General features: G+C 34.3%; 4 protein-coding genes across 21 annotated transcripts in view; 3 read left to right on the forward strand and 1 right to left on the reverse strand.

Annotated features, from left to right (window-relative positions):
* Nucleotides 1-273: 273 nt before the first annotated feature.
* On the forward strand, nt 274-7,222 carry Syn2 (Syntrophin-like 2). Of its 9 annotated transcripts, none has more exons than XM_031986653.2 (11): nt 1,235-1,524; nt 1,961-2,065; nt 2,214-2,412; nt 2,736-2,861; nt 2,937-3,098; nt 3,184-3,368; nt 3,441-3,599; nt 3,669-3,893; nt 3,966-4,169; nt 4,246-4,360; nt 4,902-7,219. In XM_031986653.2, the coding sequence occupies exons 1-10, from the start codon at nt 1,453-1,455 to the stop codon at nt 4,351-4,353; spliced, it is 1,545 nt and encodes a 514-aa protein (XP_031842513.1). In that variant the 5' UTR covers nt 1,235-1,452; the 3' UTR covers nt 4,354-4,360; nt 4,902-7,219. The 9 variants fall into 9 exon arrangements, 8 of the variants coding, with proteins under 8 accessions (XP_076222104.1, XP_076222105.1, XP_031842513.1 ...); XM_031986662.2 differs by having other exon boundaries at nt 6,278-7,203; XR_012998235.1 differs by having other exon boundaries at nt 1,236-1,524; nt 4,246-6,480; nt 6,595-7,222.
* A 482-nt stretch (nt 7,223-7,704) lies between these two features.
* Pka-R1 (protein kinase, cAMP-dependent, regulatory subunit type 1) lies at nt 7,705-17,886 on the forward strand. Of its 3 annotated transcripts, XM_031986734.2 has the most exons (6): nt 7,977-8,114; nt 13,434-13,526; nt 14,026-14,335; nt 14,984-15,250; nt 15,461-15,664; nt 15,748-17,886. In XM_031986734.2, exons 2-6 carry the CDS (start codon nt 13,515-13,517, stop codon nt 15,918-15,920), a joined length of 966 nt encoding a protein of 321 aa, XP_031842594.1. In that variant the 5' UTR covers nt 7,977-8,114; nt 13,434-13,514; the 3' UTR covers nt 15,921-17,886. The 3 variants fall into 3 exon arrangements, with proteins under 3 accessions (XP_031842585.1, XP_031842594.1, XP_031842601.1); XM_031986725.2 differs by lacking the exon at nt 13,434-13,526 and having other exon boundaries at nt 7,705-8,114; XM_031986741.2 differs by lacking the exons at nt 7,977-8,114; nt 13,434-13,526 and adding an exon at nt 11,183-11,402.
* Nucleotides 17,683-23,172, reverse strand: LOC116431514 (leukocyte receptor cluster member 8 homolog). 3 transcript variants are annotated; one of them, XM_031987062.2, is made up of 6 exons: nt 23,027-23,172; nt 22,120-22,526; nt 20,665-21,836; nt 20,240-20,573; nt 19,818-20,025; nt 17,683-19,172 (listed from the first exon to the last, which is right to left on the reverse strand). In XM_031987062.2, exons 1-6 carry the CDS (start codon nt 23,170-23,172, stop codon nt 19,010-19,012), a joined length of 2,430 nt encoding a protein of 809 aa, XP_031842922.1. In that variant the 3' UTR covers nt 17,683-19,009. The 3 variants fall into 3 exon arrangements, with proteins under 3 accessions (XP_031842922.1, XP_076222101.1, XP_031842912.1); XM_076365986.1 differs by lacking the exon at nt 17,683-19,172 and having other exon boundaries at nt 19,520-20,025; nt 22,120-22,423; nt 22,501-22,526; nt 23,027-23,171; XM_031987052.2 differs by lacking the exon at nt 17,683-19,172 and having other exon boundaries at nt 19,520-20,025.
* A 368-nt stretch (nt 23,173-23,540) lies between these two features.
* The window catches only part of LOC116431473 (uncharacterized), a 60,054-nt gene continuing 58,310 nt past the window's right edge, over nt 23,541-25,284 (forward strand). For 3 of the 6 annotated variants that reach the window (XM_076365982.1, XM_076365983.1, XM_076365984.1), the window contains exon 1: nt 23,688-23,765. The gene's annotated coding sequence lies outside the window, so the exon portion shown is untranslated. Of the gene's footprint in view, nt 23,766-25,284 lie in introns of all 6 variants that reach the window. The other 3 variants (XM_031986982.2, XM_031986998.2, XM_076365985.1) reach the window with 3 other exon arrangements.

The raw sequence follows: 25,284 nt of genomic DNA on the forward strand, positions 1-25,284 counted from the left end.
AGGAGTATACTGTTTTATTGTACGAAAACAATACGACTAATAAAATTGTAAATTTGTATAAACATCCACAGTCTATCCAGAAAATATTATAGATTAGAGTAGATTTCCAGAAAGAGAACAGAAGTTATTTATAATCTGACTCAATAAGACCACTGAATAACTTGCGTTTCCAAGGGAATGACATTCAGTTCATGTTTCCCGCGATCGGAAAGAAAACGAGACAGCATCGGTGCGCGACGTATCCAGTAAATCGATGCGCTTCGGCCGCGGGCTTTTAGCTACTTTTAGCCCACTCCAATTCTTCTGCGTCCCGGTTCGAGCTTTTCGTTTCCTCCGTAACATCTCGAAGCGTCACGATGCGCTGTACCCCGCGACTTTAATTCCGTATGAGCGTGCCGCCGCGTCGTGAAATATCTATATTCGATTCCGGTATAAGTCGGTGCGTTCTCCTTTTTCTTTTCGTTTTCGAAAAGAGATCGTGGCTATGATCTTACTGTTTTCGAACAGCGGCCACAGTCGTGTTGGACGATCCGTATGAAACTAACATGCAATCCGCGGTGTCGAGGAGAACCGAAATTTTCTCGGGCCCGGTGATTCGCGGCTGGCAATACGGGGAGCTGTTTTCGCGGACCGTATAATCGGGTTAAATAATGAGAATCAACGCGACGAAAATGAGCACTCCGATCGAGGAGAAGATTGACCAGAAGTTGAAGGTGAGGATCCAAAGCAATCTTTCTCTCGCCGTTTTTAACGTTGGAAATTGAATACAAATCAATTCTTCGGAATTCAAGTGTTCTAGTCGACAGCGTCAACGTCGCAATGTATAGCGAGGGAAGAAAGTTATTCGTACACCTTTGACCTTTGGTTTCAATTGTTAATATTGTCCACCGTGTAACACAGTATTAAAAATCATTTGCATTGGCCTGTTTCGCAAAAACTTTAGCTCGTTATGATATTAGAAGCTTATGTAAATTTTTATTGCAATTGACATAGTGAAAATTATATTGTCAATAAAAAACAAGAGTAATGGTGTATGAATAATTTTTTCGATTGTCACATTTTATTGCTACTTAAAATTTGCTTAGGAATTATGAATTTTAAACATTGAAAGACTCTTGTCGATATTGTAACTGATGGATTATGGATATTTATATATACCTAGATTTATCAACGGATTAATAGAAATTACAATAAAAAAAATTGTGCACTTCAATTAAACATTATATTAATTCTAAAAAAAAATAACTCGTAAAAGTTAATTGATATATAAGCATACAAAACATTAAGTAAATATATAAAATCCGTAATTTTATAATTACTATAAAAATTTGAATGACAGCCGGACAAGATCATGATATACGCTACTGCGTTGCTTGATGATTCGAATTAATTTAGATTTTTTAATTAACCTGCATTTAAAATCTCGTACTTTTATTTGTGTCTCTGAATCAGATGAGAAAGATAATACCGCAGAGAATTAGGTCCTTCGGAAGTGAATTATTGATACATCGAGACCTAATATTAGTACGTCATTTTATATCATTTTAAAAATACGATGTAATAACTCGATTTATTTTGATCGTAAAATGAAAAAAAGTCGAGAACTGAAATAGTCGATAATACCGGATTGAAAATATGATATAAATTATTTTAATATCAAACGTATTACAAAATTTTGTATTTGATTGTATACATATGTAAGGTGTTTCGTAATTAATGCGACAAACTTGGCTGGTGTACTAAAAACGTTATGAGAAGTAAAAAGTATTGTATATGTACGTTCTCAAGCCATAATTAATAAATAAATATTATAAGAAATTATTTTTATATAGAAATTAAATCACTAACATAATTTTTATCTTTAATTGTAATTATAAAACATTGTAGAATGTAGGAACATATAGTATAATATATTTTCTCATATAAAAAAACATACAAGTTACTATTATCTTTTACAAAGGTGAGGAGTGGGATGGTAAGCGTTAGCGATGGAAAGAGCAAGCCAATACCAATGCGCTTGCATTTGTCTATGGAAGTTTTAAAACTTCAGAGAGAAGATTTAGAGGTAATGTTTAATGTAACTATTTTTGTTTTTACATTGAGTTTTTGACATTTGTTTGATTATTTAATTTGTATTACGATATAATTTATTAAATTTCGTTATAATATGGCTTCAAATTAAATGGTTTATAATAAATAATACTGATTTCCAGCAGGCAGTGAATCATAATAAGCCACCATTGGATGCTAAGGAACGTATGGTGCAAATTACTAGGCAGAAAGTCGGAGGTTTAGGATTAAGTATAAAAGGGGGAGCAGAACATAAACTTCCTGTTCTTATATCTAGAATTTATAAAGGCCAAGCAGCTGATCAGTGTGGCCAATTGTTTGTAGGAGATGCAATTATTAAAGGTGTGTGTAAAGTTTTTATAAAATTATTTAAAAAAAATTTATATTGTAACTGTTGATCCTTTTCGCATAGTTCTACAACAGTGAAACACCCGTATTGTATAGAAGTTATATTGAATACTTATTCTATTTGTGTCAGGTCTGTCAATATTGGTTTTTCTTTTGAAACAAAGTTAGCATACTCTTTCTCCATCTGTATTAAACTATGAGACCTTGATTGAAATTTTTAAATGAAACCTGGTGTAAACATGGTATAACATAGTTGACTATTTAAAAATTGTAATACCAATTGATTAAATATGAATTAATATTTTATTTTAACACAGTGAATGGAGAATATATAACTGCATGCAATCATGATGATGCTGTAAACATTTTGAGGAATGCTGGTGACATAATTGTTTTAACTGTAAAGCATTATAGAGCAGCTAAACCATTTCTACAAAAAAACGGTAAATGAAACTTTACGCGTTTAACAAATTTTGATGTATTGTAACTTTGCAATATTAATTTAACATTACTCTCAGAAAAAGAAGAGAAGTTGGATAATGTTCCAAATGGTGGTTCGGAAGATGAATGGCTGTCACCTAATAGACAGAGTGGCAGTCCCAGGTGTGGTCATAGCCGGCAAAGTTCAAATGCATCTGTAACTTTAATACAGTGTAAAAAATGGGTGGATGTTATAACAGGTTTCGATAGTTTTATCAGGTTTTTATCTCTACTTGTTTATATTAAGATGTTAATAATAAACAAAACAATTTTATAAACTTATAGTTCCACTGATGATGGCATATGTAACAAGATACATCTTTGGAACTGACAAACTAAGGAGAAATGCATTTGAAGTGAGGGGATTAAACGGTGCACGCACTGGTGTCATACACTGTGATGACAGTGCAATTCTAAGTCAATGGTTAAAGTATATTACTGATAACATTACAGGCTTAACGCATTTGCAGGTGAAAATTTCATATTTTTTAATTGATTAACTCTATCGAATTTAGTATTAAAACATGTTTAAATATTTTTAGATGAAATTGTATAATCGTAATTTTGGGGTGGGTGAACGTATAGAGTACATGGGATGGGTAAATGAAGCAGTGAGTAATAGTAATCAGCCATGGCAGAGTTATAGGCCAAGATTTTTGGCACTGAAAGGGCCTGATTTACTGTTATTTGAAACACCTCCTGTGAGTATAAATTAGCATATAAGTATACAGTATATTTAAGCAAAATATATATATTTGGTTTCTTTTTAGTGTAATATAGGTGATTGGTCACGATGCGCTTTGACTTTTAAAGTCTATCAAACGATGTTCCGTGTCATGAGAGAATCCGAGAACGTGGATGAAAGACAGCATTGTTTTCTAGCTCAAAGCCCGGGAAAACCACCGCGATATTTAAGTGTTGAAACAAGACAAGAACTTTTACGAGTTGAAGCAGCATGGCATACTGCAGTCTGTTCAGCTGTTACACATTTAAAAGTTCGAGCAAAATATTCTTTGAAATTATAACAACTAATTTCTAAATATTTATTACATATGCCTTTATTACAGAGTAAAACATTTGCTGTTACGTTTAACGGAAGAAGTGCAGGATTGACATTAGAGTGGACTCAAGGCTTTACACTTTCTTACGAGGATGTTGGAGAAATTGTATGGCGTTATAAATTTTCTCAATTGAGGGGATCCAGTGATGATGGAAAGAGTAGGCTGAAATTACACTTTCAAGAACCTGATAGTATTGCTATTGAGACAAAGGTATATATTTACTACCAATGACGTTAATTCAAATAAACAAGGTTCATAGATTAATTTTCATTTTTTTCATGTATAGGAATTGGAATGTTCTCAGCTACAGAATCTACTGTTCTGTATGCACGCATTCTTAACCGCAAAGGTTGCCGCGGTAGATCCAACCTTTTTAACGTCAACCACACCTTAAGATTAAAGTAAGTATTATCGCCAATAATGCAAAACATGGATCATTGTTCAACATTCATATAATTATATAGACGTACAGAAATACTAATAATTAATGAAATAGAACGAAAACATGTCAAATACTAGTCAATTTCCCAGTGGAAATATCTTTATGATTTTTTTTTAAATTGCATATAAATTTTTTACTTTAATGCTTCCGATTTTATTTCTGAAGGATACCGATGAACTATTATGTAGTTAGTAATATTAGTTGCTAGATGTTATTTTATTTATGTATATATATATTGTTATGTACTTTGCTATTAATTAAGCACTGCTATTTATTTTTTTACACAGATGAATTAGAAATTGATAGAAAATTTATATTTCATTACAATATTTCAAGCTGACTGTAAGAGCGTGATTACTTTAATTTTAAAAGCATATTGTTTTATATACCATTTTTCTTTTTATATAAAAAAACTTGCATTTGTTGCAAAATTATAACAAAATGGAAAACGTTAAGTGGAAAATTAAAAACTTATTAAAGCGCTCGTTCATGATTTTTAGGTTCCAACGATAAGGCAGTCTTCTTTAAGCAATGATTCATATATTCATGCGTTGAGTTACTTTTCACGTGTATCTGGTGCCTTAAAAACCATGAACAAGGTGTAATTAATAATAAGTTACAAAATTGCATCGAAGTTGTATAGTTCATTAGAACAGCAAGTTTTATGCATCTAATGCCAAGGTATACATTTTACTAGAAAATTTTATCTTACGTTAAACACAGAAATATGAGATTATATTAGTCTAATTAATTTTAAATCAGTATTAATTCAATGAGACAAAAATCGTGGAAGAAAAACCTAATAGCAATAAGTAAAAATTATTTATTAATGTATAAACAAGGAGGGATAGATCACAGGGAGCAAACATATAAACCATATTATGAATAATTCATTTGTCAATTGGTTTTATGGAAGTTAGCAGTGCATTTTCGATGGAATTCCTGTTTTTATCTACAGTATTAAGTTAAAAGTATATTGTAAATTATAATATATCTATGGATCTATTATGCATTTTTAATCATTTTTTAATGATTTATACGCCGAAAAATTTTAATATATGGAAGCCTCCGTTACTTCGTTATAAGAATCTATTCTCCTCTTTCTCTATAAAAGTTTTAATGTTGCTAATTATGCAAAATAACTTTCAAAACTAATAACACACTTCGTGCAATTAATCTATCAATTTACAATTATATTTAGAGCAATAAATGTACATTGGATGAAGAAACAAAAGGAACGCTGTTTAGAACACAAACTGCACTTTGTATTAATCATAATACACAATTTCTAACGTTAAGGTATTACTGGAGTTTTATCATAACTGTCAGAGAATACATAATGAAAATTGTATGCACTCACGGTTGCATACTTCTATACAGTTCATTCATTTATTGATCAATAAATATTATCAGCCAATAATTTGTTATAAACAGACATGTTATTTCTATGAATTATGTGAAAATAGTTTTTAATTGCAAGGAAATTGACAGGTCTTTAATTTGCATTACATATTTTAAGGGTCTCCAGTTACTCGTAGAAAGTGCCTATACCATTATATATAATACAATAGGAATTTTAATTAATTTTCACAGATTAATTCTCCTAGTCTAAACAGTAAGAGTGTTATCATGATCAGAACTTTAAAGAATCTACTGTGGTAATTGCTACGGAGATATGCAGAAATTATTATGGTAATTCAATTGTAATTAAAAGGCACTCTAGGAAAACAAGCGTCACTTCATTGCATTACAATGTTTTCTAATATTCCGCGTAAATCAATGTGTTCTATTCATATTCTTTATTTAGAAAATGACCATATGCATATGTTAAAACATATGAAAGATTAAATCAGCCCACTACTGAATTTAATTACAGATGCATCGCGGTGATTTTTTATAGACTGTAATGTTGTTAGCAAGGGCCAAAATAGTTCAGTATGCGAGAAGTACTATTTATAGGCGTCCACTTGTTAGACTTGCAATCACAATAAAATTGTATTCGACAACATACAAGTAATGACTTATGTCAGTACACTCAGAAAGCAATTGTAACTGTGTGTTATATTTATTAAGTGCAAGGTATGTTACAATATTCAACAATGGCATTGCTGTTTTCTATTATACGTGTGCATCGCATGCATTCTATAGTTAAATTTAGATTATAATAAAGAACTGCACAATTACATTTTATAGGTAATATAAGCCAGAGAATGAGAAACTGATCTGCAGAAGTTGAATATAATGCTACTCATAGTTGTTTAACCTTAACATTTTTTTTTAAAAGCATAATCATTGAAGAATTCATTTTATAATCTTTTATTTAATAAAAGGGATTTGAAAAACATTCATTGTAAAAAAGATAAATATTATCGTAACGTTTTATATTATAAAAGGTTCTTTTTTATAATTTGATAGAAATTCATAATGTTTATATTGATATTTTAATGGATTCTACAATGCATGAACAATTATATAGGTATATCAAGTCATTCTATGTTACACAGCAATATTGATATAAATTAAGAAGAACATGGCCATACGTTTTCTAAATAATAAGCTTTAAGTTGAAAAGAACTTGTTATTCTGAAATCCCATGTCTTTCTATATACCACAAAATGCCACAAAAAATTTATTTCATAATAGTTTTAGATTGATATGGGATTACAGAATTACTATCTGCTAAAAGTAAAAAAAAAACATTCTTATCTTATATTTTAAAATATAGTTTATGTGTTATAATGTCTATCCTCCCATTGACAATATGTTTTAAAATATATTATTGTTAGAAGTTAAAAAATAGTTTAAATATTTTTAAAATGCCTTTTCCCTTGTACAACGATTGCGTGGGTTACCGTAATTGTGTAATTTATTCCAATTTACTTTTCAGCATTTGATTGAATAAATGTTCTTTACTAAATAGAAAGAGTGTTGATTTATACAAATTTATATTAATTTCGTCGTACATCCCTACAATATAAAAATGAATTCATGAATATAATAATATGTAATCTCACCGTTTGTAAGTTGAATAAACACAATCTAATTACGATAATATAATTCCTTCATGAATTATAAATAATAAAATATCGTTAATAAATTTTTAAATAAATATTTTACAAGCACCAGTTTTGAATCTGCGAAGATAAGGAAGTTTCACTGTAAATTAAAATAGGTGAATACCTTGTAATTTTATTGCATGGGGTAAACATTTTATGGTCTATAAATTTTTCAAAATTATTACTTCAAAAGCTTAAAATATTTGATACAACATAAATTATAAAAGAATCAATGAAATCTGATACGACTAGTACTTTTACGATAAACTATAGACGCATAGCATCGATGGCGTTATATTCGATTAAATTATAACTTTGATCGTTATAGTCTTTTGCTACTGAATGTGTATCAAATAACATATGATAAGGTCCGTACGATACGTGTTAATATTATTTACATTAAAAAATTGAGTTGTGAACGTCAGAAAGTGCGTTCAACATACCCTGTCGAGTGCAAAATCGTTGAGAAGGTATTTGCTGTTGTGCATCAATATGGCGGGGAATCTTGAGGAAGAGCAAAGTTTAAGAGAGTGCGAGGAATACGTGCAGAGACACAATATTCAACAAGTTTTAAAAGACTGTATAGTGCAACTGTGTGTTGGACGTCCTGAAAATCCCATATCCTTCTTGAGGGAATATTTTCAGAAACTAGAACGGGTATGTATTGAATTGCAACGCCTGTAAATAACCTCTTATTTCATTTCGCTGCTCGTTTGAGATCTGCCGACCAATTAAGAATTTATTAGGCTATTTCTAACAAATACAATTCCTTAATAATCATGTAGTGAAACAGTCGGTTTGTATATGATGCAAATTACATTAATTCCGTATATAAATACTCATATACATAGACTTCAATATCGTTCCAGCGTTTGACAAGTATGGGTAATATATAGTAAGCGAGAAAAGTGTTACACCGATTAATCTTCCTTTCAGTTATTAATGGTACTTTCAATATGTCAGTATGTCAGTACATTAAATATTATTTCTATTAGACTATGGTATAAAAATGTAATTTTCTATTATGGTTTTACTAAAATTATTTTTGACTCAATAGTTGTAATAAAATATTGTCTATTGATATCAATGCATAAGTACATTTTTCTCTAATAGTATCTTCTTTGATTTAAAATAATAATATAGGTGTACTAGAAAGAAATATTTTGTATGTTATGCTACACAAATCTAAAAGGGAAATTATATCAAAGTACTTTAGTCTTGTGAGTGAAATTCATAATACCAAATAATAAAAATAATATATACCTTTATAAAGCCTGTTAAATAATAATAATTACACTAAAAAAAGCCAATTCACCAATTGTTATATCGATATAATATTTACTGTTTTAATGAATTTCATTTTAGAAAATTCTTTTAATAAATACTACATAACATTTCAGATGAGAATTCATTATGAATTTAATATGGGAAACTTTTCTATGCTGAACAAATGCGCAATTTTTAGTTTTGTTAAAAAAAAGAGAATTTTTAAACTATTATATACAATACTATAAATTCTCTGTCATTATTTACTTCCTTAATTTCATATTTTATTGAAAACCTCAAAGCATTTAGTTTAATTTTTTTTTAATACTGAAATATACTCTCTTATTTTTATTCTGTAATTGTTTGTGAGGTTAAAATTTGGCGCGAAATGCGTTTTTATAAACACATTCGATCTGTGAGTATTCGAGTGGGAGTAATGTTTTTACGTGGTAGGGAGTTGGCACGTAACATCGTAGAAACTTTATTGTTTCTCTTGGATTTATCAGTATAAAATATTTTCTGAAACATTAAGAAGTATAACAACATGTTTTCATTTATGATATTTGAAAATTTAATGTAGTCCTTTGTACAATAATTCTCCTCATTTCTTTTAGTACTAGCTTTTAATTATTTAGAGAAAATTACTGTCTAATAATCACTCTCTATACACTTTTATCTGTAACACGAAATATTGCGTCCAGATATTAATTTCATGTGTTATTTGTAGTCTAGAGAGGTCTCCACGACAGTTGCATCCTCATTTTTCATCCGAGCGGTATAGCCTTGACCTTGACGAGATTTTCGCATCTTCGAAAACAACAGAGATTTAGGTGGCCCCTTTCTTGCAGTCTATACGGTGCAGGGTTACGTTGCACAGTAATGATCGATACCATTTTCCATTTCTTAGTCGACCACGCGAACAGTAACGCACGAAGGGATTTAAATCTCATAAAATTAGGGGCATGTCGCAATATGCGAATCGTTAGTTCGATTGGTAGCCACGATATACAGGATGTTCCTAACTATTAACCTATTAATTGTATCGAACACAAATTCTGTAACTTATGATTTGAATTCATCTGTACTTGTAATTTAACAATTTCTCGTTTTTTTTTTATTTATTTACCTGAAAATTCTATCTAGTTCCATCATAATATCTGTTCTAATTTATTCTTTTTCGCTTGTTTATAAATAAACATTTGGTGGCCGAAAATCATACGGTTAACAAATTCAAACGAAATTTCAAAGTCATCTGGTTCGTTTTCGTTAGTAGAATACTATTCTCATTCTCATTATCGTTTATCCAATGATCACGAAAACTCAAGAAAATCTTGAATACCGTCACGACGAACGCTGTATAGGGGCATGCTCTAAATATAGAAGTACGCTCGAAATATAACGAGACGCGCAACCTTAGCCAACAGCGTCGAAAGTCCGTGTGTAACGCATTTCGTGGTCGCGACGTTCTCGAAACACATGCAAATGGAACAACGTTGCGATGGAAATTTTCTTACGTTACATCTCGTAGTTCATTTCCATGTTCCTTCTATCGGCAGTCGATTGATTCGTTAGCGGCATTCACAGAAATATTCGATTTTACGTTTTCGCGCCTGTTTAGAGGGAACGTGCCCGTACCGTACCGGTCTTTTCAAATAATGTTATACGAATCTTTTTATAATCATCAGACCACGGATTTTTATGTGACTTATAACGGTTTTATGATTGATATTTTTTTTATTATTATTTTTAACCCACCGAAATTATTAACCCTTTGCATCCGAGAGGTGACTCTTAATGACCACTTTATTTGATACAGCAAACCTATGAAGCTGAATATTAAGTATTTTAACATTGTTTCTACCGAAAGTGTCAAAAGGCACCTTTGGAATTTTTTAATTAAAATTATTTTCCGAGTTTAGTTGTATATTCTAAATTGACTATTCGACTTTTTCAGTAACGATTATAAAATGAATTATAGGAAATGTCCAAAATTCAATTGCGGACAAATGATTTAACTGAAAAAAGTAATTTTAAGTGAAAAACAGGTAAAAATAGTGTTAAATTAAACTTTGTACTGCTATGTGAAATGTTTAAACAAAATAGCTTCGTTCCTTAAATTATCTGTGAATTATCGTTAAATTAGTTTCAAACAATGTCGTCTGTATCTCGTCGGAAAACATTAAATATTTTCAGTGAAAAACTGTCGAGTGCAAAGGGTTAATGCATTGAATTAAACGTTATTCCTTCTCTCCCAATTTTTGTACGTCTAGTACTGAAGAATTCGTATTAACAGAATGTTTCTGTGTTTTCGGTCATTTTCAATCTTACCACTCCCTCCTAAGTGATACGACACACGCGGCCACCCCCTACCCTTTAGCATCACGCAGAGCGCCGTGCCGCGAAAGATCGTTGTCGTATTAATCGAATTTGGCGAGGCCTTAGAAAATTCCGAAGCGCCACGGCGGGACGTCGCGATCAGACACGATCGTCCTCTCGCGCGCCTCGTGCGGTCGGTTAGTTCAGTTCGTAACTTTTGACAACGAGAAAATCCAGTTTCCGTGACTTCCGTTTTCGAAATTAGCGCACGCGCGCGTGTGTGAGTGCGTGTTGGTGCCAGTGAAGGATATATTTGACGAAATTATCGTGCACAGGCGGTCGTAGAAATAAATAATGGACAAGGTATGATTGTACATATGAATTTTATTATCGCTAAACAAGTCCGCAGTCGAGTAACTTAACGCAGCTTATTCGAATTCCAATGTTCGATTGAAACTTGTCGATGTTCTGTTTTTTCGTTTATTCTCGAAATAGATTGCCCTGGTACAGGATATAAGTGTCAGTTGATTTTAATCTAGTTTTAATTTATTACTAGAGTTTTGAAAGTTTCTTTTGCAATCGTAGTGATAGAAACAACATTTCAAAGATTTTGGTGACCGGGTTTTCTATTTTAAACATCATCAAACGTTTTCCATTCATTTTCTGAGAGATGTAAAATCATTTGGTTCCGCGTTACATTTATTTAAGATACCTTGAATTCAAACGCTTTGAATCCACATAACTGTTTGGTCCTTGAAAGTTGTCCTTGATGAAAAGAATTTTGGATTTGCAGTTTGCTAATTGGTGCAATTGAATGACTGTGTTTTAATAAAGGTCAGAGACAAATTACACGAGAAGAAAGCAGTAAACGTCGTATATGACAATTGGCTGAAAGTACAATGCTATTTTACCACGTGCTAAGACCATTGACCGACTAGTCTTGACACTGCTTTTAATTCGGTGCTATTGTTAGAGCGTAGTTCGAATGTTCGTCACGAGATAGTGTTATTTTAACGTTTCCCTATATACGCATACATCGAGTTGATATTTATATATTCGTAATTTGATCGATTTAAATGTTTTCTCAAATAGTTCAATAGGAATATCATTTGATTGTAATACTTTTTCTTCCATTGTAAATATCAGAGTAGCTAACATATCAGGTTTTGAGTCACCCTCTGTATGAAGGTGTTGCAATCAACGGGTACTCGTGCCATGAATTATTGACCATAAAAGCGTCGTTAATATTACTAATTCATGAATGGATCGCCTGTAACACGTTCGTCAATTTGTATCGCTACGAATTGTTAATTTGTTGGTATCCCGTTCATGTAAAAGTTCAGTGATCGATACGAGGAGAGATCCAAGCAGCCAAGCATGACTTATCTCGCGATCGTGTTCGTTTGCGATCAAAATTCGTGAGACATCTGTGGTAAGCGGGATGAAAGTGATCGAAACAATCGAAACCGACCGAACAAGGGATTTTTTAAGCGGCGTGAAGTTGCAGATATTGTCTTGATGTGTTCACGAAGGAATTCATTATGCATTTACGAGACACCATTCATCCGTGAAAACGCCAAGTGACCTATGGCATTATTTGCCAACCTTCTTCAGCTATACTCGCGTCGTGTTTGTACGCCGTGTAACATTTTTCCCGTGGGCTTCTATAATTTTACAACAAGCATAGTCGAACTTTAGAAAAACAATAGACGACGATATTACGAGATAGATTTTTTTTTCAAACCTCCTCCTAGTCCTTTTGTAAAGGCATGCATCAACGTTGAAAGAAGAGAACGAATTGATTTGTCGTCTGTGCTCATCCGACTGCTCATAAATTTATTTGATTGAAACGTTCATTAATATAGATATTTATTTTAACCCTTTGCACTCGAAAGTTTTTCACTAGAAATATTTGAATATTTTCTGTTGAGATGAAGACGATATTTTGTAAAACTGACTCGAAAAGAAATCACACGTACATTGAGAAACAAAGCTATTATACAAAGTATAATATTAAATATGAAATCAAATGCTGAGTGAGAGTTACCTCTCGAATGCAAATTAACAGTGTAAATAATATTTTTATAGATGCTCGTTGCCAAGAAAGTATTCGGTTAATAGATGAATATTTTTGTATCAAGATGATTTCCGAGTCACCTTCACGAAATAGAATTCTCTGTTCCCTCCGTCTCGCCTGACACTCGAGACATCCTGTACGCTCAGAAAATTTCAAGAAGCATGTGATTTCATTAGGGGAAGGGTTCTGTAGTTATTCCGCGCATGTGTAAACAAAACTGACTTATAAAAGCGCATTGGTTTCCTCCCCTTCTTTCTACTTCCCTCATTTTCCCTTTCTCTCTTTTTCTATCGAGGCACGTGTCGTGTTCGTTTTAGTTGAAAAAGAAAAAAAGTCAAATTAAAAGACGACATCGCGGTTAGTGTGCTGCAAAACGACTAGGAGGACACACTGTCGTCATGGTGCAGCAGGCGAGTAAAGCAGAATAAACAATATAAGAATAATAATAGCTTAACACTACAACTACCAGAGAGGTCAAAATGACCCATTCCTGATTGCTCCTTTAACAATGATTAAAAACATAACAGATAATTCTCTGAGAAATTACTACAGAAATTGATTAAAAAATAGGCAAACTGAATTGTTCATCAATAGAAATCTCAATAATAGCACTCTTAGAGTTTCTACAGAAAAATTTCAAAAAGTCAATTTGACTGTTCGGTAGTTCTAGTGTTACATAAACAATGTATTTAAAACTGATACTGCTGCAAATTTAAAAAAGACATTATACATCAATAATTAAATGAATAAATTTATTTGTTTCAATGTTGCGATACAAGTCGACTTAGCAAAGTGCATATCATTTTGATAAAAAGAAAATCATACATTTTTATATTGACTGTTTCTGTTACGTTGAAGGAAATAGTAATTTATTTGATTAAAATTAGTTTATTATGGTCGTGTTTTCAGGAACAGGCTCATGATGCCAAGCAACAAATCGCGACTAGTCCCGAAGATACGGAGGACATACCCGCGGGTCAGCAAGGTCCTCAAGTACCAAGGCGTAGAGGTGGCATCTCCGCGGAGCCGGTCTCCGAGGAGGATGCGACCAGTTATGTCAAGAAGGTCGTGCCTAAGGACTACAAAACGATGGCTGCTCTGAGCAAGGCCATCGCTAAAAATGTTCTTTTCGCCCATTTAGATGAGAACGAACGTTCCGACATATTCGACGCTATGTTCCCAGTCACGTTTTTGCCAGGGGAGGCAATCATTAGGCAGGGTAATCATTGCCAAATTTGACAACTTGCTAGATTAACACGTTCAATGCCATGAAGGTCACCGGTGATCCTCGACCAAATCGAATTATTATAGTTCACTCAATTAAACGACGATTATTTGAAAATATTTCTATATTATAATCGATGCTACCTAATGCGGTGATATTCAGATAGATGAACATGTAATGATAATAGCGCAATTCGATCAAATGATTTAATAATATATATTTTCCATTTCGTGTATTTTGATCTATAAAATCGTGCGGCATTCAACGTGTTAAAATTATACAATTTGATCCATTTTTTTCTGTACACCTATTTACAGTTAGTTGATTTTGTTGAATATCACATTCTTCAGAGCTCGACCTGTTTCTCTAGCTTTTTCTATTCAATTATCGCATGTTCTTCTGATTTTTTTTGTTCAAATCCTAATTCTAGTACCGAAGTATATTAAGAAAATTAGTGTGGGTCGTAAATACTAGATGATCGACCGCTAATTACTTTCTGGCCTGCGTAAAGGTTAAGTGGCTTTGTCAAAGAGGCCACTTAAGTGTTTCCTATTTGCGACGCACCGCTTTGTACACGATATACTGTTTGCTGGAACGGTTAAGTACGCTAATTTAACCTGAAATTTTGTTATACTTGGTTAGGGGACGAGGGCGACAATTTCTATGTGATCGATCAGGGGGAAGTCGAGATATTCGTCAACGGTGAGCTAGCGACCACGATCGGGGAAGGTGGGAGTTTTGGTGAATTGGCGCTGATCTACGGCACGCCGCGTGCAGCGACCGTCCTAGCGAAAACAGACGTTAAGTTATGGGGCATCGACAGAGATTCTTATCGCAGAATCCTTATGGGTTCCACTATAAGGAAGCGAAAGATGTACGAGGAGTTCCTTTCCAGAGTATCAATATTAGGTGAGATGAAGAACCATAGACAGAAGCTTTTTGCTGCGGATGTAGATCAACCAGGGTCCTTACACCTGATAAAGCCTTTAGTATTTTAAAAGTTCCCAGGAATATTTGAAAAGACAGCTTTGTCATGATGCAATCGATTGTCCTGCCAGTTCCAAATTTCACTACATCGTCACTTACAAGTTGCTTGTATAATACCTGATCTATGTTTAGAATCTTTGGATAAGTGGGAACGGTTGACGGTGGCTGATGCTTTAGAACCGGTGGCATTTGATGACGGCGAGACGATAGTTCGACAGGGTGAACCGGGTGAGGACTTTTATATAATTGTAGAGGGCACCGCTGTGGTCCTTCAACAACGCTCGGAGAATGAGGAACCAGCAGAAGTGGGTCGTTTAGGGCCATCTGATTACTTCGGTAAGGTTTAAAATGATTTTTCAGTTAAGGTTTGCCTTTGTACCATAAGTGTAAATGACATTTAATGCTACTGTTAATTACAGGTGAGATCGCATTGTTATTAGATAGGCCACGGGCTGCGACAGTCGTAGCTCGGGGTCCCTTAAAATGTGTAAAACTGGATAGGGCAAGGTTCGAAAGAGTCTTGGGCCCCTGCGCAGATATCTTGAAACGCAACATTACCCAATATAACAGTTTCGTTTCCTTATCCGTATAAATTATTCTCCAAGTGTCAGTTATTCTGATTTTCATTGTGGAACTACCGTTTCACTATAACTGTTAACAATTTTTTATTTAAGTAATATATAAGTGATAACTAGACCGCGGACGTTCATGCAAATTTAGATTATTTCCAGATCAATTTAGAAAAGCAGGAATCAAATCAACTTCGTTCACCTCCGATCCTTAGTAGATTTAACGTAAAATAGAAGCTGTATTGAACTTGATTTAGGTCATTAATTTATCGTATTTTCTGAATTGATGTATGGTAGAAGTATTTGAATTTCTGTGGTCTAGTAGTAACTATATTACGTCAGCCAATATGTGCGTTAAGAATTGTAATATACGTTAACCGTCTTTTAAATGCATCCATGTCGTCATCGATTGTGTTCCCGTTAATGTTGTACATTACGGTTGAAGTTTCAGCTCACGCATCTGGGTGAGCTGCCAATAAAATTGTTGATGTAAATTTAGAGCGAATTCTTATCGATGCTGTAACATCTAACGGAGATTTATGATTCGTTTGCTCAAAGAATCAGATCAACGTTGCCACACTTTTGATTAGCACTGCGACAAATATCTTAGGGTTATTCTTTTCAAATCATAATTTCAGTAATTGTTAATTTTGTTCGCGCAATGTTTAACAAGATTACGCGGTGTTTTTGAAAGATGGTAACAGTATAATTATATATATACATATATATAATTCTGGTTTACACTAAATGAGAACGATTGGAAACGCTCTGCGAAATGTAACGTTATTACGCACTTTGTAATTGTCAACACGGCCGTGTACAACGTCGGTCTTTTAGTCTTTTACACGAATGTTTCTTGAAAGTATTAAAACACAAACCACGGGAACTCGAGAATCTCGGTAAAACGCGCGTTTACTTCATGAAATATTTATGTTCGAAGGGATTAACAAAAAATTTCGTCGCGTTACTATGAATCGTTTGGAATTTGAAATTCTGAACTTTCATTTTTTTGTTTGTTATGGCAGTATTTAATTTTTGTTATTTATTGCATTAAATTCTATTCAAGCGATCTTGATCGTTCCGTAAGAATGTTTGGAATATGTATAATTATTATTATATGCATTTCATGATGTAGCGATCAATTCGTACACGTATATGTGTATGATCTAGGAGGAAGAAATATAAAAAGAGAAGTATATCAAACCTGAATATTTGTATAATATCGAATTTAAATAGCTCTAACGTAGCTTCGCACAATTTTATCAGTAATTCTTTTTTTTTTCTTTTAACTTTGCACAATGAACGAACCAAGGAAGTAAGGGAAGGTCTACTAGAAGCTTGTATTAAAGCACCGTTATAAAAAATTACATCATGTTGCTCATTCATGTAATTTATATGAACTTCTCTGGCAGTATTTTTTATAGTAAATCAATATTTTTTTATATACATTACTTTTTTTTTTATTTTTAATCTATCATGAAATACATCAAAGATTTTCGTCCTTCTCGTACCAACTGCCATGTATATTTAACCAGCAATAACTACCCTATTAAAATGGACAGTCAGGAAATTTGTGACATCAAAGGGTTAAATATTTTTTATGAACTGTCTGGAATACATTATCGAATTACCAAAATAACTCTACCATTGTTTTCCTGTGATGTCTAGGTCATGAAGAAGTTGAATTACAACATAATAAAACGTTTTATTTCAATTTACAACAAAGATTCCCTGTAAATCCGTTAGGTTCTTCTAATGTGTAACGCATTAAAAAGTAATATAATATTCGAAAAATTAAATAATTTATTATGCACAAACACCCTTGTTCGAATGTGATCGTACAATGAAATAGTCCACTTTTTCTTCTCTCAGTTATGATGATGATAATACTCCTATGTATTTCTGTACGGGCAGAGAAATCGAGGAAAAACATTCTCTCGATAACCGAAAATGTAACAGAGATTAATTGGAGGAGAGAAAAAAAAAGAATGTCCTGTGGTAAACACTTAAAAAGATAAAAATAAATCACTTGTATCACACGCGAATGGAGACATGAGACGCAAAATAGATTTTTGTTCCGGTTAAAGTTTCTAGGCGTCAATATTTGAACGCGTATCGTCGACTACTTCCACAATAGTCAATGCCTTTATATCGTGAATTCACAATAAAGACACAACCCGTTGGTCTCCGTCGTGGCTTTCTTTCTCTCTTTCTTCAATCGAAATGTTACCCGGCGTGCCAGTTCCCTTTATAGCACCTCAATCTTCCACAAAGAATTTCTCGAGATTCGTGATCCAGCCAAATGACGCGTTCTTCGTCCACGTATAAATCGGTCCCGTCAACTCCCATGTCATATATCCTTCATCCATAGAATTTCGAAGCTCCCCATCAGATGATAACCGTGAGGCGTTTTCGATTGGGCAAAAGGATTGGCAACCAGGTACAAAAAATTCCGGTTCCGTTGCGGGCAGCGTTTTAAAAAGGCGTTTGTACGACTTACTAGAGACGACAGGCGAAAAAATGCAACAATCAACGAACGGGAGGGGGACTTGGCTATTTATCGAAGAACTCGAAGTTCAACCCGACGACAACTTTTCTCCCAAAAGACGATTCGTTGTTTTCTTTTCTGATCTTTTTCTTTTTTTTTTTGTCATTGTCATAATTCGCTACAAGCCCCGGCTTCATACCGAGTTCGAATTGAGGTAGTTGCAGATGACCAGAAACTGGTCACCCAGAATCCTTTGTACAACTTGTAAGAGCCCCACGAAACATCTCCGCTTCGAGGTCAGGTAAAGTGGGCCAAGATTGAGATTTATGTACAGCTTTATCGTGGAAGGAATTCTCGTATACAAGATTGTTGTTTGAACGATGTGAATCGATCAATAAAGAACAATGATTTTAAAGAGAACAGCGAGAAGAATCATCGTAATGGGGCGACGTGTGTATATGCATATGTACGTGCAGGTCCACATACGCATATACTAGTGGGAGAGAGAGAGACAAGCGCATATAGGGCACACGCGTAAGGAGAACTTGCGCCTACCAGTGTGCACAAGGAACAATCGATTTGTTTATGCGGCTTCCACAAGAAACTAGAAGACTGACATTGCTTTTACCAAGCACCTAGAGAACCACTGCTTGTCTTGCAGTCGATTAGCTGTTGTTCAGGATCAGCATAAACCAACCCGAATTCATTGACAAATTCATAAAACTTGTCCAAAGATTCAAAGGCCAATTCTGCCACGACGAAATCAACCGCCAAATTTTGCCGGTAGCTAAACAGTAGAAGAAATGTATCATTAGACAATTGTGCGTGAACTGTATGTACATTACAAATTATATTAATGAGAAGTAGTAATTGAATATGTATGTGTATATATATATGTATATATATATATATAAAAAGTAATTATTTTTCAGCTACGATGTCCTGTAACAGAAATCTATACATGATTATATAAATGACAAAAAAAATTGCTCAATCTTCCATCGTTCTCCATACAACTACGAATCCCTGTATAACTTTTACAAATTGATAAATTCCACAAGTCAATAATTAGAATAATGAGAAATATATTTCCAACAGAGATATGAAAATATTTTTGACAATTAATGACACTGCGTTCAATTTATTTATATCTATGCTGTAAAGGAAGCGTAAAATTTTATGACTTCACTAATGATATGCAACTACTACGCTAATGTATTTAAAATCGACTATCTACTAGATATGTAAAATATATAAAAAAAATCAATATCGATTATCTGAAGATGACATAAAGAGGAAATTGTGAAATATGATCTGCAAAAGATTGTTGTCCATTAATGATACTACTGTTTGCATAATATTAGCAAATACTGTTTGGATATAGTTTAACAAATATAAATGGATAATGATTAACAAAATGTTTAGTACGTACGACTTTATCATGCACTTTAATGCATTCTTGCGTTCTCTTGCAGCAAACCAATCCATCAGGAAGGCCGCCATTCTTGGCGCGACAGCGTATAGTTTGAAGAAGGCATGGAAGTTGCCCAGCCACCAAGCCGAACGTACTTTCAATGCATGCTTTATACATTCATCGTTTTTGTCTTCTTTCGATAAAGCGGCTAAAATCGTTGTCAAATCTGTAACAGGAGTTGTAAAAAATGTTGATAATTCTTTTGTCTTTTCCAAATCTCAAATATGTCCACAGATAAGATATAGTATATCGCTTAACATCCATGAAGTACTATCATTTAGTGGTAAAAATTCAAAACCCCCTTCGCAGTAAAGAACATGATAAGATGTTTGGTATATCTTATATCTCATCTGAAAGATTTCGATGTGTGATTTCGTTACCTTGCGTATTCTTTGTGAAAATATAATACAATATTCGGTATGCGATAAATTCACACCGATTTTCTCCGCCGACATCTTGATACAGCATCCTTAACTGTGTCTGACATTGATTGAATTCTTCATGATCGCCTTTTTCTAGAGCTACACGGGCATGCGTCTCGTACACATGGACTGTAAATGCATCTCTAATACCTTGGACGGTAAGATCTTGACGAATGGATTTAAGTTGATCACAAGCATATCTATAGTCTTGATCAGCCACCCAACGCTTCTTGACATGTACCAAAGAATTTTGGAGTACACTTACCGGTCGTACAGCGGAGGGAGCTGGAGCCTGTAACGTACAAGTAATATAAGAATTTTGTAAATAGAAAAAAAAATACAAAATACAAAGGTAATACATTATTAATGATACAAGAACTTACAGATGTTAGCCGCAAATAGGGTTTTTCTATATCCTTGCAGGTTCCAACAATGTGAAGACCAGTTAAATCAAATTCTGCTGAAGAATCATCTTTAACACCATTGCTGACGGTCCTGGAAATACTGTCGTTAAATCTTGCTGCGCGTTGCTGTAGTTTCTCCTTGGATCCCAGTTCCTCGGTGTTTCCTGTAGCTAAACCAAATTCTGAATAGAAATGTGATTTCATCTGTTTAGTCTTCTTTGCTTTCTTGCTGCTGTGGTTTTGTTTGTTTTTAGAAGATTTTTTCGTCTTTAATGATTTGTAATCGTATTCCCGGTCACTAACGTTGGACGATGACGATGTGCTACGTCTGTACTTTCGGGACGGTGGGCTACGTGTGTTCGAACGCGACCTCGACCTCGATTTCGATCTCGACCTCGATCTTGATATCGATCTGGATCTTGATCTTGATCTAGATCTAGTCCTCGACCTTGACCTCGACCGTTTGTGACTGACAGAGAGACGCGCACCAAGCCGAGCCCCAAGAGAAGTAGAGAGGCCTGGCTTGCGCAAGCCTCCCTGTGCAGTGATCAGTGGATTTGCCAAATTGTTCAACTTTAACGCCGGTTTCTGAGGTTTGATGGTCATTGTCATGCGTTCGCTGTGGATGCTAGGTAAAGGTTCTTGGTCCCAATCCTTCACCCATAGCGAGCCATCATTCGCAGCGCGCGTAATCTTTCCTTTTAATATAATTTCAACTTGATCCTTGTCCACCGCCGTTTTGCACTTTTCGTAGCATCGATTAACATAGTTCTTCAAACTGTCAGGCCAATCTCCAACTGGACTCGGGGTTGTCACAACAGAGGGGGTACCTATCGCCGGCGTGCCAGCACTAGGAGTTGTGTTAACGGTAGTAGTAGCAGGTTTAGGAGAAGCAGGGGATTCTTCTGTTGGTGGAGGAGGAGCTGCAACCTCGCGCTGCGCGGGGAGTAGAGGTGGTAGTTCTGTCTTCAAATTGGGACCCGGTACGAAAGTGGTTGTGGGATTGTTCCCCTGAAAACTATTGTTGAATTGTGCCGCTAAGTTTTTGTTCCGCTTACGTTTTTTCTTTGCAGCCCCACTATTGCCAGACGGAGTGAATGTCAAACCATTCTTCTTGTTTTGAACATTAAAACGAATTTGATTATTGTATTCTAAAACAAAGGTGATGTATTGTTAAAGTATTGTTGAAACAACAAAATCATATACAGTAGGGAAATGACTTGATGGCAAGACTGAGGAATGTGAATTTCATTAGTCAGCTTTCATGTTTTCTCATCTTATTTTCAATACTAATTTTCTATTCATCAATATGGTCATACATAACCAATCAAAACCGTAATCAAAATCTCTAGTGATAGACCCCTCCTGCTTCTGTGCCATCCTGTTAAACATCAAGTCATCTCATAATTGTACATATATGTTAAAAAGACTTACGAGACATGTCACTATGCATTCCATTCCAGCTACCATAAGGAAAAGAGTTATACATGTATCCTGGATGGGGCTGCATAGTTTGTTGCACTTGATTGTTATGTGGTTGAGATTGTGGTACGGATGGAGGTGGTCCAGGTGGAAGAGGAGGAAGGTCAGACTCATCCTCCAGAGACATTGGTGTCCCAGGTACAGGAGGCTGTTGATGAAGTTGTTTCCCTTGATTGCTTCCCTGCTGTTGTTGCTGCTGCTGCTGCTGTTGCTGTTGCTGCTGTTGTTGATGCTGCTGCTGCTGCTGTTGTATCTGCTGTGGAGTAAAAGGTTGTCCATACCCAGGCATCATTGTATGATAATAATTAAATATTTGCCCCTGATGAGGTACACCTTGATATCCAGGTCCATACAATTGCCTATAACGCAGAACATACAATTACATTTACAAATGCAATTCAACAATTGAAACATATTTTTCTTAACAATAAACTTTTCTAAGTAACAAGCACAGTTTTAAAATTCATCTAAACTTGAAAAAGTTCAATAAACTGTTCAAATGTTCCAACACACTGGAAGCACACATTTACATATGCGAATGTGCCTTCTATAGATGGTTGCATTCTATATATTACTCTAAAATTAGGTCAACCTCAGTATTTTTTTAAATACATCAATAAATTTCTTTATACAGATCATACCCTACACCTACAATTTTGTTTTATGCAGCTGATTCATTTCAACGGAAAAAATGTTTCAGTTAATATAAATTGAAGGCGAATACAGGAATCAATCACCCAAATGAAATCATACAACGTTACGCCTATCTGCGTTGTTCAAATACGTGTTTACGGGTGACTCATTTCATTCGGAGTAGGATAAGGGAAAATGTGAATAAATATTTTGGCAGGAAATTTACCCCGAATATGGAGGAAACATGTTGTGTATATTGTTTGGCGAGGGATATTGCCATGCCATGTTTGCCATCAAGCTCACTCCGAGTTGTGGCTGTTGCTGAAATGGCTGCTGTTTCTTCTCCGACGCTGTAGCCTCGCCCTCTGACATACCGTGGAAAAAATCAGAATTTGCTTAAACAATTTTACGCTTAACGTTTCACCGCCGTAAACACTTTTTGCATTACCACGAATTAGTCCAAGCGGAAGGCGTACTTTTAAAACATATTCACGAATTAAACGACACTCTAACGAACTGGTAACGCGTTGGATATGTAATGGCTAAGCTTGGTTCGACAAGATAAAATGGAGGCGACAAATTATGCGGCCTTTTACTGCTAGGCGGCAGCACTGTCGGAGCTTATTGTCACTACTTTTTTTTACTTATGGGAAAATCAATGCTGTTTCGAATACATTTTATTTCAGATTTCGATACTTCTTTTCACCTGTATTTTAAATATCGTTCATCTAGATGTTGAATATCAAATATTTTCATTTAAATCTAAGAAATTAGGGAACTTGGTAGAATTAATCGTTGCTGTAGCCATCTAACGGCGATTCGAGAAGATCTCACTGCTGCCCCCATAAGGTACTGTTCCGAACTTAAGTTTAATTTTAAAAGTGAATCAGAACTGAATGGTTGAATTTTCAGGAAGTTATTATAAAACAGTGAGTGGACTGTTCACCGTTTCTTCATTCCTTAATGTATGTATCTTCAATCTTACCTTTTTTCACCAAATTATAGTAACCTTTTCGAGCAACAATCTCATTGCTAACCAAGAATGCTACTCATTGCTATGTAAAGTGTCTATTCATAACTTTGTCATTCACATTTTCATATGCCAATTTACAAATGGAGTTGACATTTCATTAAACTTCTTATTTTAATACGTTTAGAATAAACCGTAGGCACTATCGTTTAAATGTTCAGGATTAAATGGTCAAAGTGAAAGTGCACGTCTGGAAGAAAATCCGGTGATTTATTTGAAAAGAAAAGTTTTAGTGTTTAAGGATCCGTAGGATCTAAAATAAATTTTGTATCGCGTTAAGAGGATTTGCGTGGATAAGCTAATGACTCCGTCAAACGTTTGAACTGTAATGTACCCTATGTACTCTATGAACGTATGAGAGTCAGCAATCTACATACTGGCAACATTTACCTCTAGCTTGATTATATACCCGGGTAAGCGTTCAGGTAAACAAGAGATTTGCGTTTTGCGTCGAGTAATTAGACGACAACTAGAGTCGCCTTAACCTATTTTGTCCCACAAATAATTTCTTCGAAAAAGTCGAAGAAATAGTTTTTCCTTATTGAAAACATCTTCAAAGAATAATATATTTAAATTTCTTGAAAATAATAATATTATTTATTAATTAAACACATATTAATAATACTTATTAATTTAATGTATATGTATATAATATGTATAATATATAAAGACTTTCAAGAATATAGTTAATATAGTTAATAATATATTTAAATTTCTTGAAAATGTTGCTAAATATTTATATATACATATATATGTGCTTATACGAGTACAACGAATGTGACTAGAACGCGTCTATTTGCAAATTGAGTTTTCAAACCTTATAAACATTATTTGCTAAACATTTGCGTCGTTTCTGGTAGACACAATTACACAAATAGGTATCCTGATTGTCTATTTTTAGACCTCTAATTCCCAAGATAACGTACGAACATACATTTTTCTGGGAATAGTAGAATAAACCGTACAATAAACATTCGTAAAACTATAGTTAAAGAAAACACAACCAGTAAAATGTTTCGTTACAAATATCTTAGTCAGACAAGTACACCCAGGCAAACTGGGTTAACAGAAGAAGAATTCGTAAGGAAACAGGCGGGATAACGTAACGAAACACCTCAGCAGTTTTGCAATAAAATGGTAGAAACGGAATATGGACTGGCGCGAATGTAACACTATCCTCAAGGGATATCGAATGAAGTTGTAACGCAGTTCTACTGTTTTTTCAGACCGGAACTCGGGTGAAGATAGATTGGTAACGTTTAAGCAGAGTAGTAAACCAGCGATCTGTTATTTCGTTGATTCTCGATTAAGAGGATCGAATTTCGTTCCCATTCCGCTCCGCGATTCGATTTTTGCGCTGGCACAGTTCCGTCTTAAAAATCGGCGAACCTTTTTCTATGCCTCGCTATCTGTTTTATCCGAAACTGCTAATGGATCCCGTGAACCTTAAAACA

The sequence above is a fragment of the Nomia melanderi genome, chromosome 3 (genome assembly GCF_051020985.1).
Source record: "Nomia melanderi isolate GNS246 chromosome 3, iyNomMela1, whole genome shotgun sequence".
Classification (NCBI taxonomy): domain Eukaryota; kingdom Metazoa; phylum Arthropoda; class Insecta; order Hymenoptera; family Halictidae; genus Nomia; species Nomia melanderi.

Coding starts and splice junctions, on each gene's coding strand:
- Syn2 (XM_031986653.2), top strand. CDS start 1,453: ATGAGAAAGATAATACCGCAGAGAATTAGGTCCTTCGGAAGTGAATTA. Junction 3,369..3,440: donor CAGGCTTAACGCATTTGCAG/GTGAAAATTTCA, acceptor AAATATTTTTAG/ATGAAATTGTATAATCGTAA. Junction 3,894..3,965: donor CAGCTGTTACACATTTAAAA/GTTCGAGCAAAA, acceptor CCTTTATTACAG/AGTAAAACATTTGCTGTTAC.
- Pka-R1 (XM_031986725.2), top strand. CDS start 7,950: ATGGCGGGGAATCTTGAGGAAGAGCAAAGTTTAAGAGAGTGCGAGGAA. Junction 8,115..14,025: donor ATTTTCAGAAACTAGAACGG/GTATGTATTGAA, acceptor TCGTGTTTTCAG/GAACAGGCTCATGATGCCAA. Junction 14,336..14,983: donor GGAGGCAATCATTAGGCAGG/GTAATCATTGCC, acceptor ATACTTGGTTAG/GGGACGAGGGCGACAATTTC.
- LOC116431514 (XM_031987052.2), bottom strand. CDS start 23,172: ATGTCAGAGGGCGAGGCTACAGCGTCGGAGAAGAAACAGCAGCCATTT. Junction 21,837..22,119: donor AATGCATAGTGACATGTCTC/GTAAGTCTTTTT, acceptor CCTTTGTTTTAG/AATACAATAATCAAATTCGT. Junction 20,026..20,239: donor TTTCACAAAGAATACGCAAG/GTAACGAAATCA, acceptor CTCCTGTTACAG/ATTTGACAACGATTTTAGCC.